At 31.3% G+C, this 12,946-nt stretch overlaps 1 protein-coding gene across 1 annotated transcript in view; it reads right to left on the bottom strand.

Moving 5' to 3' along the window:
* The window catches only part of LOC126850130 (calpain-C), a 30,439-nt gene extending 18,148 nt beyond the window's left edge, over positions 1–12,291 (bottom strand). Inside the window, exon 1 of the mRNA XM_050592830.1 lies at positions 11,917–12,291. Within this exon, the coding sequence (XP_050448787.1) occupies positions 11,917–11,925 (9 nt within the window). The 5' untranslated portion in view covers positions 11,926–12,291. The remainder of the gene's footprint in view (positions 1–11,916) is intronic.
* Between the last annotated feature and the right edge of the window lie 655 nt (positions 12,292–12,946).

Here is a 12,946-nt window from a genome sequence, read left to right as displayed (position 1 = left end):
ATTACTAGAAAATATTGCGGGATATAAATCCAAAGGTGTTTTCAATTAACCAAAAATTTGTATATCGTAAATCTTGACTTAAAAATTTTCTTTTAGACAATCAAGATATTTATATATTTAATTCTTAAATTTGAAAAAATGATGTTAAAAGCTCTTTTGCGCACATTCTCACATATGTTGTAATCTTTTTAAAATAATAATTTATAATAGCTTGAAAAATATTATCAAGATACTACAAGAAAATAATATATTTTACTATGACGAGAGAATACTGGTTTCACATTTTTCGAGAAACATTTAAAATTCTTTTGCGTATTCTTTCCCACGAGCGTATCTCGTTAACCTTTATAGATCTCTCGATAGTGCTCAACAAGAAACTCGCAAAATTTTGCTTCTCGCAAAGTATACGCGTCATTGCTTGTAAAAATTTCATTAATAACACCTTGTCAGTCGAACAAAAGTAACAAATCACTTTCACAGATATCTATTCGCGCGTTTACCGGCGCGTTTGACCTCGATATTCCAACCGATAATGCGTTTCAAGCTCATCGAACACATTGTATCCAGGTCAACACTCTCTTCTTAAATCGAGTTTTCGCTGCCGTAGTTAACGATGTCTTTTTTTATCTGGGATTTGGCAGGAAATAAAAGTCGTTGACACCTCGTAGCGAGTAAAGCCTTTATTGTTAGTTGGAATGAATTACAACGATTAGCCTCGCCTGCCACGTCCGTTACACTTTGTACGCATAGTTTTTCTACCGGTATAACCGACAATCCGTATCGACACTTTACACCAAGTTTAGCTGGCGATGATGCTCGCTCGTCTAATGGACCTTAATGAACGGCGCTATCGCCGATGCAAAATTAAGAAATATCTGCGATGGCATATCGGATATTTGCGCAGAATATTTACCTGTAAAACACATATACTACACACATCGCAACCCGGCGTTTCATTAATATTAATATTGTCTTCATTATTAACATGTTCGACACTTATCCTGCTGGTAGCTCTTGCTTACATACGAATAAGTCAACATTTAGGAACGAAGAAGTGAGAGAAAAAAATATGTATTATGTACACATTGTGCATATATTCTTTTAATCGTATAAAATAATATTAGTCAAGATATTATTATGTAAAATTATTTATTTTATTTTATCATTTTTTAATCAATTTCTGATTCTCTCTTTAAGTGAGTATTCTGAAAACATTATTATTAATTAGTAAATTATACACACAACATTCCGTCTGGTAAATACTCTTTAAATCAAGATTTTTTAAAGTAAAAAAATATATTTTATTTTTAAAATTTATTAAATTAATTTTATTATTTATTTTTCAAAAATTATAAATTTTATAGTTAATTTCTTTTATAATTTTTTTTTTAAATTTCTAACATTGAGATATTAATCTCAAATTGGTAAAAAAAATTATTTTAAAGATATACATATTTACTATTACTATTTTACTTATTCGAAATAATAATAATTTCTTAGTAAACATCCTTACTTAACGAAGAGATATTCTGTCCTCGCCTGTTCCGTGGGATGTATAAACGCTATTGAGATGACAGGCCACTGAACGTTTCTACGATAAGAGAGATGTCCTCCACGCCTCAGTGAACCATAACGCCGTCATTAAATTTTGCAACGGCCGTTGATAACATATTTTCACCGCGTAGGCGATAATGTGGGAGAAGGTGTGCGCCCATGGCTTGTGTAGTCGTGAAAGCGTCACGATTGCGAAATAGTCAATTACATTCATCGGGGCATCGCGTTCCGGTTTCATCGTGCATTGTTCCGAAACCGGTTAATTTTCGACCGAACGGTGTGGTGCGCCAATTAAAGTCGTAATAAAACGGCGCTCGGATAATTAGCGCGAGACATGACAGTCCTCGCACTCATATTCCGCTCTGACTCACCGTGTTTTCTTTCTTTTTTTTTTCTCCCATACTGCAAACAATCTTATTTTGTTGCCACCTATTGCTACCTTGGCATACCATGTTGAGGCGTGCCTTGTCGTTGCGCGACAAAGAGTTATATACATCTGAATTATTTCTTTCGTAACATATCACTTGCACAGCTCGCTATTCTTCGTTATACATTACACTTGCATCGTAATGAATTGTTTGGAAATCGACAAACATGCCTCACATATATAATTTAATATTTATTTTTCTCGTAATCAACGTAATCTTAGAACATTAATATAGTTTTAAGAATCATTATTATTTGTATAGAATTATTTGTTTTTGTTTTCGTTTTTTACTTCCTAATTTTTAAAAATTATTTAGATGTATTATATAACTAATTGTGTAAATAAATAACAAATAAACCGAAAACACTTAAAATTAAACACAAAAACTAGCAACAATTTTATTTCTTTAGATATTTCTTTTATCTCTGTTATATATTTTAGAATTAATACTTTGCATTTAAACAGATAATTTTTAATTAATAACAAGATGTTAAAAAAAATTTCATGATTATTTTCATGAAGCCTTTTTCAGGATTAGTACTTCTATTGCTAAAATGAGAAACTGAAAATTAGTACAAAGTTAATGTTTTTATATAAAAATGCTCTTCAAAGTGGTTCTATGAAAATCTCGAAAAAAAGCTCTTAATCTACATTTCCGTGCTCAAAGCCGTTTTATCTAAGGACAGCACGAGAATACGGTTATAATAACTGAAATTGCGGAAGGCCAAGGAGTGGATCCATGGTCCACGACGGGTGAGGCGAGCTACAAAGGATTTCTTGACAACCACCGACACACACACCGTGTAGTAGTGGTTCGTGTGTCTCAAGGCCGCTGGAGAACCAAGCATGAAACTAGTTCGACCGGTACGAAAGTATGGTAGCTATCATATAGCTAATGCATAAGCGCGCGTATAGTAGATCGCTCAAGTACCCGCAAAAGACGACTGCTCTCGGGAATTCATCGCGTAGAATATATGGACTTGGAATGTATCTTTTAGAAATAAAATATTATATCGGCACTGGTATTCCGTATCATCGGGGCTATTCAATTCTTTCAGCACCAGCAACTTTTTACAACTTTCAACAAGACGATTCAATAATCGCTGAATCAGCAAACATAATCTCTCTCCAAGATAATTTACTTATATATTTATGTTTATTAGTAAACATTTATATTTAATTATAATTATTATATTAATTATATTTGACTTATTAATTATTTTTTATATAAATTTTAATATCTTTTAAATTTTAATATCTTTTATCTTTTATTAGCTGAAATATAATATTAAGAATATATATTAAAAAGTTTAAAATAAAATATTTGGTTGTTTCTAGATAAATATTACATTATATATTACATTACTAAAAATTATGAGACATTTTATAAACTATTACAAAAACTTCAAACGAGAATTAATATACAAGTATATGAAAGTAATTTGAATAAATAAAAGACAGATCGTGCATTTTTGCGCCGGAGATGCGTAATCGTTGATGAGTAATTGTATACTTTCTACAGGTTAGAGAATTTTTATAGCTTGCACATATGGCCTTGAGACTCAGGCGCATTCGAGCGGAGAGCTCGCAGGGCGAAGAAGCGTGCTCCTTCGTCGTGACTCTGCGGAGAGGCGGATGATGGTGCGGAAATATGAGGGCTTTTGCGTTCTTCCTATCACAATTCTTGACACGTCACTCTCCGTAAGAACGTTTCAAATGCGCAATTTGCTTGGGCGGAAGGATCTGACGTCGGTCTTGTGTTTTAAAGCAAACGTATTATTACGTTCACTTTGTTCCATAAAACGAGCAAGGCCGGTCGTTTGATCGACGCAAGTCGACAACGAAATTGGTTGAGCGCATATAAGCAAACTTTTTACATAATGTCATTTACAAAAAGTTCAAATTCAAAGAGTTTGTAGTTAGATTGTATGACACTAACAAGTAATTTTATGTAATCAAAATATTTTAGAAATTGTTGATCCAATTTATTCTGAATGAGTAATGTTCTCGAACATACCTACATTAAATATTGTATAAAATTTGTTCAATGTGGTTGATTTTCAGTATATATATGTATATATATATATATATATATATATATATATATATATATATATATGATTTCTGCTCAATCTTTATATTAAATCGATAAATCGAGTAATTAATGCTAAAAGTACGACAAGAAAATGCTAAAAAAATATATTCAGAATGTCCAAGAATTATCTTCAGATTATCTGATATAAACGCGGGTTGCAGTTAAGGATAGTATCTTAAGCATGATCTTATATTTGACAGCAAAATTATTTATTAGCTTGTTGCTCCTCTGCTGGTGATGCTATAACGATTAAGTCAAGATGCATGTTCACCATAACGGTATTCAACACAGCGAGCACTCTTCGTAACCTCGTAAACTGTGACCCTAATTTCCTCTTCTCTATTATAATCCGCTACATTTTTCCCTTCATGATTATACCGCCCTCTTAGATTCCGTTGCCTGACTCCGTCAAAACATCCGAATAGACTGCTTTGCTATTACGTAGCAGAATCGTGATGTATAATAATTTGCGATATAATAAGTTACGATCAAAAGCAAAATTTAATTTAAGAATTATGCATTAATATTCAAATATATGGTTTTTTAACTATTAATTTTTTAAGAATTATAATAATAGTTTAATTATTTTTGATAAGTATTCAAAAGTAAATATGTAGGTATCAAATAGATAATTCAAACACAATATAAGCAAAATATATAGACAAAATAGATAAATATCAAATAAATTATTCATATTAAACCTCAAATGTATACTTATTTATTAGTGTTTTTTGTATTATTTGATATAAAGGCATATCAAGTTACATTTTTAAAAAAATTCATATATAATACAGCTAAAATAAAATATAAAATTAATAAATGTATTCTAAAAAGAGAGAAAAAATAAAATAGATCACTCAAAGGCACTGTGTAACTTTTGTTAAATTTTTATTGTATCTCGTGATGGTACTTTAACGTATTTATGAGCGCAAATAAAACCAGAAGTTTGTGATGACTGATTTCGCGCCATCAAAGCACAAAGTTGAACGACAAAAAGAGCAAATGGCGATAAATTTCGATTATGAATAATTTGTCGGATTCCCCTTGTTCTGTCTCTTGCGGCAAAAGTACTTTCTCTCCTCATCACAAACGCTCTTTTGCTCTTGTGAGAACTCTCTTCACTCGGTATACTTTATTTTACGATTCAACGCAATTCGAGACGTCATGGTATCCCAGAATGTGGCTGTATTTTTTAACATCTCGACTTATCTCTAAAAGTCGAGAGACGTAATTGTGTTTCACTTTAGCATCACCTTAGATAATCGTCTCAGTCGATTTTTTTTTGCGGATCAACCTGCGCGATTCCACGAGCGGTTTTACGTAATCGACAATTTGTACAGGTGCGATTTCCCTGCCGGAAATCCAAGGCACGACACTTCCACGGCACTCGGTTCAGCATTTTCACTCGGCGCGAAACTAGAAACTTAGAAAGTTGCCACTTGAGATGTATTCAAATATCTGGCGTTGCAGAAAATTAGGCGACCGCGCGAGCTGGAGCACTATTAATATCTTTTTGAAATCTTTGCAAGATAAAAGTCAGATTTTAGCTATTTAAATCAGAGATTTGCTGATAAATCTAGCAGTTCTTAAAGTATGCTGGCGATAAATAAAAATATCAAGATGTACGAAAAAAGCCACTAATAAGCAAGCATAAATTTGAGATTTAATCTGAATGATATACTTGATGTCTGTATCTACCTTGTTTATATTTATTGAATTTAGATTGTTTATTCGATGTCTGTACATCTGTTTCTAAATTTATCTGTTTCTAAATTTATCAAGAATAATTAGGAATTATTTGCATATATCAAAAAGTAAATCGATTAAAGAAAAAGAAAAAGAGAAGAAGAGGGAAAAGGGAAAAAAAAGATATTGATAAATAATATCTTTCTTATAATAATTAAAATGCTAGTAAAATATATTTATTAGATATTATATTTAATATTATATTGATGTTTTTTTCATTTACCAAATCATTGCTATAGATTATTTCTACAATTTTCATTGATGTTTACATAATATTTCATTTGTATATTATGGCGTATGATGTTGATATACATATAGGATTTTGTCGCAGTTATACATATACGTATATTAACATTAAAAATGAATTTATTTCTAAACACTTCGGGCAACATAACGTGCAATAGTATAAGAGATAATAGATGTATAAAATGTTCGAGATCGTTATTTTTCATGCACATATTCTTTGATAACTAAAAATATAATTTGATTGTGATAAAATCATCAAGATAGCTATATAAATTTTGTTTATATAAAGAATTGAAACTAAGAAACTTCTCGTACTATATATTGCTCTAAGAATATTTTTTACAGTATTATTATTGAGTGTCATATAAGCCTCGCTGCTAAAAATAGTTCATCTCGTGATTCTTCGCGCAGGGTCTTTCATTCGCGATCCCCTCGCACGATAGTCGGACAACCCGCAAGCAGAACCGCTCATGCTTCCACTTCCCTTGGCAAATGCCGGAAATTTATGCAAGCGCTTTAACATTATCGCTTCGTCGATCAAGGAACGCGACTCTTAATTTTCTACGCGCGTTTTGTCGAGCCTTTATATATGCACTTCCATGCCAACTCTGGTGTATTAACGATAAGCCTCTCCCGACTTATCTCGATAACAAGCTTGGTTTGTCACTGTAGCCTTCGATAAATTCAAGATTTTCCTAGTGTCAAGATTCCACAGAGCGAGTGATAAAAAGATCGTTCTTTAATGCTACGCAACATTGAACAGTAAAGACAGCTTTTTATATCAGGAAATCTTTTTAGCTTTTTTATAATATTTGTAATCAGTTGAAAGTCAATTAAAGGCTAAATTAAAGATTAATAATGAAAAGTTTGAGCACAATCATAAAAAGTATAGCAACCTCATTAATATCATCAGAAAAAGAAATGGCTATTTTATAAAATAGATATTTATTTATGATTTATTTATGAAAGTAATGAAAATATTTTTTTTAATAAAAATTTTATTAATATTATTAACATTAATAAAACATCGTGGAATATAAATTAGCTAATATTCCTGCTTTTGCCTTATAATTTCACTTAAACGATCTGACATATCTACAAATCGACTTTACAAAGTTGAACCAGTTGTGTACCGATTCTTCTTTAGTAGACTTTTAATTTTTATTTTAAACAAAACGATGAATCAAAAGTGAACGATAAGACAGTTATTTATGACTAACAAATTATATAATGATACAAACGCTATCATAGTGCTTGTAAAAAGCCATTGTCTTCTTTGAAATTCGTACTCTGTTTAACTCCATTTCAGCCAGCACTCGTCGATGCTGGGATAGTATCCTTTAATCCTGACATGACATTAATTTCATCTCGAACGAATAATGATTTACGTGGACTCGCCCAACGAGTCGGGTTTCCTAGGCAAGGAATCATTTAAGCGTTTTTCTGATGATCTAGGCGAGGTTACTGTACTCTCCGCAATCATGCTCGAACTCTTCATCGTAGATCTTGAATCGTAGAGCCTCGCTCAAGTCTACAATTGACTTCCTCGACCCTGAACGATCCTCATGTTCTGAGAAACACTTTCCTTCAACGGTCTGCGAAAAACCGACGAGTAATAAATTTCCAGAATTTAACGGACTTATTTGATTGATTCACAATTGATTGATTCATCGCGAGTGTTTCAATTATCGACTTAAAAAATCGTCAAAAATTTGATTATTATTTTTTTTTTTATTATATAAATCTTGCTAATTTTTTGTGTTTTATATCTAAAAAATCTTTCTAAAAAATACTGTTTGTATTAAATGAACAACTACATCAAAAAATTAATTTTGCTTATCTTGAAATGAAGTAACACTATTCCAATGTATACAATTAATAACTTAATATACAATAAATTATCTTTTCAAGAAATTAGCTTCTATTTGAATCTTTTTCATGGTATCGATAAAACAAACTAAGATCTTTCGATGTCCTTGAGTTTGTCTCGAGTTCATCGTATTCCTCTCTGCTTTATTTTTCGCCTCAAACTGCAATTTCTTCTTCTTTTCCTCGCATCAAGCAATGCTCACATCGAATCATTTCCAACAATATCAGTTTAAGAGTTCAATACATCCTGGCTTTAGAATCCCTGGCTTGCAACTTCATCATCTACTAGACAAAAAAAAATGCGAGTTCACATTCTACAAACTTAGGGAGAATACGTCCTAAAATATGTGATGACTTTCGAGTATATAAAGAAATAAGTACCACAAACATAACATTACGCGGCACGACCGACCAAGAAAACCGCAACACCTACGAAGGAATGTAAAACTCGAGTCGCGTAATGATGCGGCTCGTCGCATCTCATAATCCAACACGTTCCACACAACAACACGCAGTTAATATATGGCAGATTAATAAATCTCGAGGCTATGCAGGACGTGCTCTCTCTTAGTTCGCATTTTTACGGCCGGTTCCGTTTGCAGGAGAGAACGAGAAAGGGCCACGCGTCTGGGAGCAATAAATTCCGAATGGCAAGGAGAACGCACTTCTTTATCGGAGGATATCTGAAAAATGTGACTTTCTACAATTTTTTCTCCGATAATTTTTAACTTGACCGAAATATGTTACATTGTGATGAAGTACCCAAATATGCGGGTCAATATAAGATAGTTTAAGAATATTTCAATATACATGAAAGGTCTCAACATCTAATAATTTAACAAACCGAAAAAATTAATAATCAAAGTATTTACATATTAGAATAATATAAATGTATAAAAATTAATGCAATTTTGATTTATATTAAATAGAATTTATGTGCAAAAGTTATGTTTAATTAATTAGTTTTATTTATTTATATAATAAAGAGAAAGTATATGTATATTTATTTCAAAAATATTTTTATTATAATTAAAAAAAATATGTACAATATATATATAATAAAAGTATTATTTTAGCCTTAAATGTTCAAATTCTTTCCATGAATATCTAGATCTTCTTTAATGTAATAAAAAAAATAATTAATCTTTATAAATTTACTTTTAAATATTTATGATTTCCTCTCTTTTGTATACATAAAATAAGGATAAATAAGGATTAAAGTATCTCTATTGTAATATTGAAAATATTAAAATACTAACTAGTTAATCAAGCATTATTATTTTTACGTTAGCATGTCGAGAAATGTCTCTATTATAAATTAGCTTACGTTAGTGTTTTCTTATACAGGTCTCTTCTATCGATGCTATACTCGCGACATTCGCGCCGTTTATAATTTGTGTGTTTCGAGGTCGTGGAGAGAAGAAGACCCGGTTTTGCGGGAGGCAGAAAATCTCGTAGCGGCGACGGAGTAGAAACGGCGCCGGTCGACTTCGAAGTTCCTCGACCATGTCGGGAACACGAGGAACAGGTGAGCTCGTCTTCTCTCTTTCTCTCTCTCTCTCTCTCTCTCTCTCTCTCTCTCTCTCTCTCATTTCTTCATTTGATAACCGGATTATCTTCTAACGCGGATTTCGTTGCTGTGAAAGTGCAACTTGCAGCTCGTACAAATTTAAGACGTTAATAAGCTAATTGCTGAAGTAAGAGCGCATAATTAATTTATCCTGATATAATAATTGCACGCGAGCGTTACATCGAGCGAGACACAAAAACATTACGAGTTGCAAACGTAAAAATTTTTTTAAGAATACAACTATTACGTCATTTTTATGTTATTTCTTTATAATTCGAGAAGAAAAGATTAGAAATAACAACAACAATAATTTTCTTGCGTTAAATGTAATACATGTCATAAAGATGTCATAATTCAAACAAAGAACTGATATTTTAAAAGAACTGATGCCATAATCGCCTCTTTTCTATAGCACAACATTTTTGGACGGAAGAAGTATTACATAGATTATATATTAGGCGGATGTTCGCTTATAAGGCTGAGATGACTGACCTAAGCTAATAGACTTCGAGATGGAGTTTAAAAATGTAGGTAGAGATGTGTGATCATGGGTTACGCATTCGAAAGTAAAAATGTTTCAGGGCCGCATGGATTCTTTCACAACAATGATGTCCTACGTTCGCGGATAATTCATTACAGTAATCAACGTTAAATGCTGAACAAAATTATTGAGTTCATGAGCAATTGCAGGGACGAAGAAATAGAACTCGAAAGTATCATTCAGGATAGTTTGTTTTTTTTATGCAGTAATAGTTATTTATTAAGCATAAATTCTATTCTTTACATAAAATTTAATATGCACATACAATATAAATATATTACATAATATAATTTTTATTAGCAAAAAATTAATACAAAATAAATAGCAATATGTGTAGACAAAAAATAAATGTGTAAAAAAAACTTTTTGTAAATCAAATTACTTTGATATAATTTGAAACATTATTATAAAAAAAGTGCTAATTTGAGAAAGTCTTGTATATTAATATATATTTTTATATATAGACAAAGTAGATGCTAATTAATATAAACATAGTTGCATATAAAATTGAGAACTACTGGATTTCGAAATCGGAAATTGTATGAATATAAAAGAGAAATTTTGATCAAAGATCGTAAATATTATATGTGTTTAAAGTTTAAAATGCGAACCGCTTTACGAGGCGTAACTAATCTATAAAATCATTCTACTAGAAAATTTGCTATTACTTCTAAAGTTTAAATATAATATACAATACAAAATCACATATTGTAGTAAGCTTTCTCACATTTATTATGAGTAATCTGTCATGTAAAAAATAATTTATGATCTTAATTCGTCATTATGAAAGAGATGTGATACAATTTAATTTTGGAAATATCGCACTAGGAATAATTATATTTCCAGTTATTATGCAATATTTCAAACTCTCTTTTTTACATGAAATAGTATATTTACATATATTATATTACAAATAAAATATGAAATGTATTAATAAAATTATGAAAAATAGACTTTTTAGATAATATGATGCAAGTACTTTACATTAATAAATAAGGTGAAAAATGCTGTTGTTTCATTGTAATTGTTTTTGTCGCGCTAAAATTATCATGTCACGCGCGGGCCGATAATTTCCATTTCACTAGCTATTATAGATTCGGTACAAACAGAGCGAGACTTTCACGCAAAGAAATCATTCAAGTCACATAGTGCGCCGCACCTTACTAGAAATTCCATAGCAAACTATCGCTGAAATGGAGATATGTGGGCAGTATGAAAAAGTCTTTCGTAAGCCGAAACTATATCTTTATATAGAGAACGGAAGGAAAAGTGGGCCAGTGTTTTTTTTTTGAAGCGGATTCTAAATAAATAATCGTCAAACTTGTATTACTAAAAAAAAATGACACAGAATAGAACGCAAGAGATTTCCTATCTATTTAATATTAAAAAAAATTAATTTAAAGATCTCTAAAAGAGATCTTGCTTCTGTGTATATGTGACATATAACTCTAATATTTTTAATGCCTTATAATTAAATTCTATAATGTGTAGTTAAACATTTGTTAACATTACTTCCACTAAAGTTTATTATTATTTACTTTCAACAAAAAGCAATAAAAATGCATAATTATTTTATGATTAAAACATGAACATTGGTATAATTATTTATATGTTTATTGCTCTTTTTGTTATTAATTTGCCAAATCGTCATCATATAAAGACTTTTTAACTATTATATATATATATATATATATATATATATATATATATATATATATATATATATACTAAGCAAAGCAAAAAACGATGATAATTTATACGTATTTTTCAACTTGTCTTCACTTGTCAAACATATCTTTTTCTAAGACTTAATTTAATTGGATATCATTAATAAGTCTACCATATACTCAACTTAACACAATACTCACGTTAACCATCCGTAGTCAGGTTTCTGTAGCTTCTTCTAGAATATCGCCAACAAGAGCCGTTTCGAGCACCTCTTGAACCCTTGTGCAACCGACACTTTATCACTTATTATAGCAGACAAGTGTCTTCATCCAGCACTCGATATCGAGACACTCCGCGCACTCACTGTTAAGTTCGTGCGTCACTCCGAAAATCTCTCGAGTAAATAAATCGTCGCAAAAACAAAAATCAAAAAAGCAATTTTCGATAAACAGGTAAAAATGAGGAACAAATGTTGAGCGAATCGAGGCGCGAGAGGCCCCGCGAACGGAGCTGCTTGTCTAATACCGACTGACTACAACCGACTGGCTCGAATTGGTGACTGACTGTGCGCCGGCTACTCGCACCATGGACTGCCACTCGCGGATACGAAGCTGATCATCAACCTTCCTGGCTGGTTTTCCTTCTCCTTCTCTAAGTTACTACCGGCGATCCTCTCTCTTTTTCTCTCCCTCTCCTCTTTATGACCGGCCGTGTTATTGTCTCTTTCCTCATGGCAAAGAAATAAGGTAATTATCATTTAATTGACTAAAACACAATTTAGTTATAAAGCAAACAATCGACACTGTCTATATCATCAGCTGATGAAGATTTTGATGCAGCAACACGTTATATAATCTTTTGTATAAGATTACATACATTTTTCTGACAGATATTAAAGTAAAATGTCTCCTATTTTACAAAATTTATAATTTCTTTTTTTTTTTTTTTTGCTTTATTTCTGTATTTTACTGGCATGATAGAAAAAGTTCAAGAATGTTCAAAAATGTTCTTGAACTTTTAGGGCAATCTGAAAAATTGATAATTGTCGTTAATTATGATGTGTTCTTTGATTTAATTTCTTCTCAGCATTTTATTTAGTAATCAAATTATTTAATAATCAAAAACATATAATTTCAAACACCTTAGGCAGACGTACATGGAAGAAGATCAAAATGAAGATGAGTGTACGGGCTGCAATTATAAGAACCAAATGACAGGATCGTCGAAAGA

The sequence above is a fragment of the Cataglyphis hispanica genome, chromosome 1 (assembly GCF_021464435.1).
Source record: "Cataglyphis hispanica isolate Lineage 1 chromosome 1, ULB_Chis1_1.0, whole genome shotgun sequence".
Lineage (NCBI taxonomy): Eukaryota > Metazoa > Arthropoda > Insecta > Hymenoptera > Formicidae > Cataglyphis > Cataglyphis hispanica.
The sequence above is the reverse complement of the archived record's forward strand: the minus strand, read 5'-3'. Positions and strand labels throughout refer to the sequence as shown.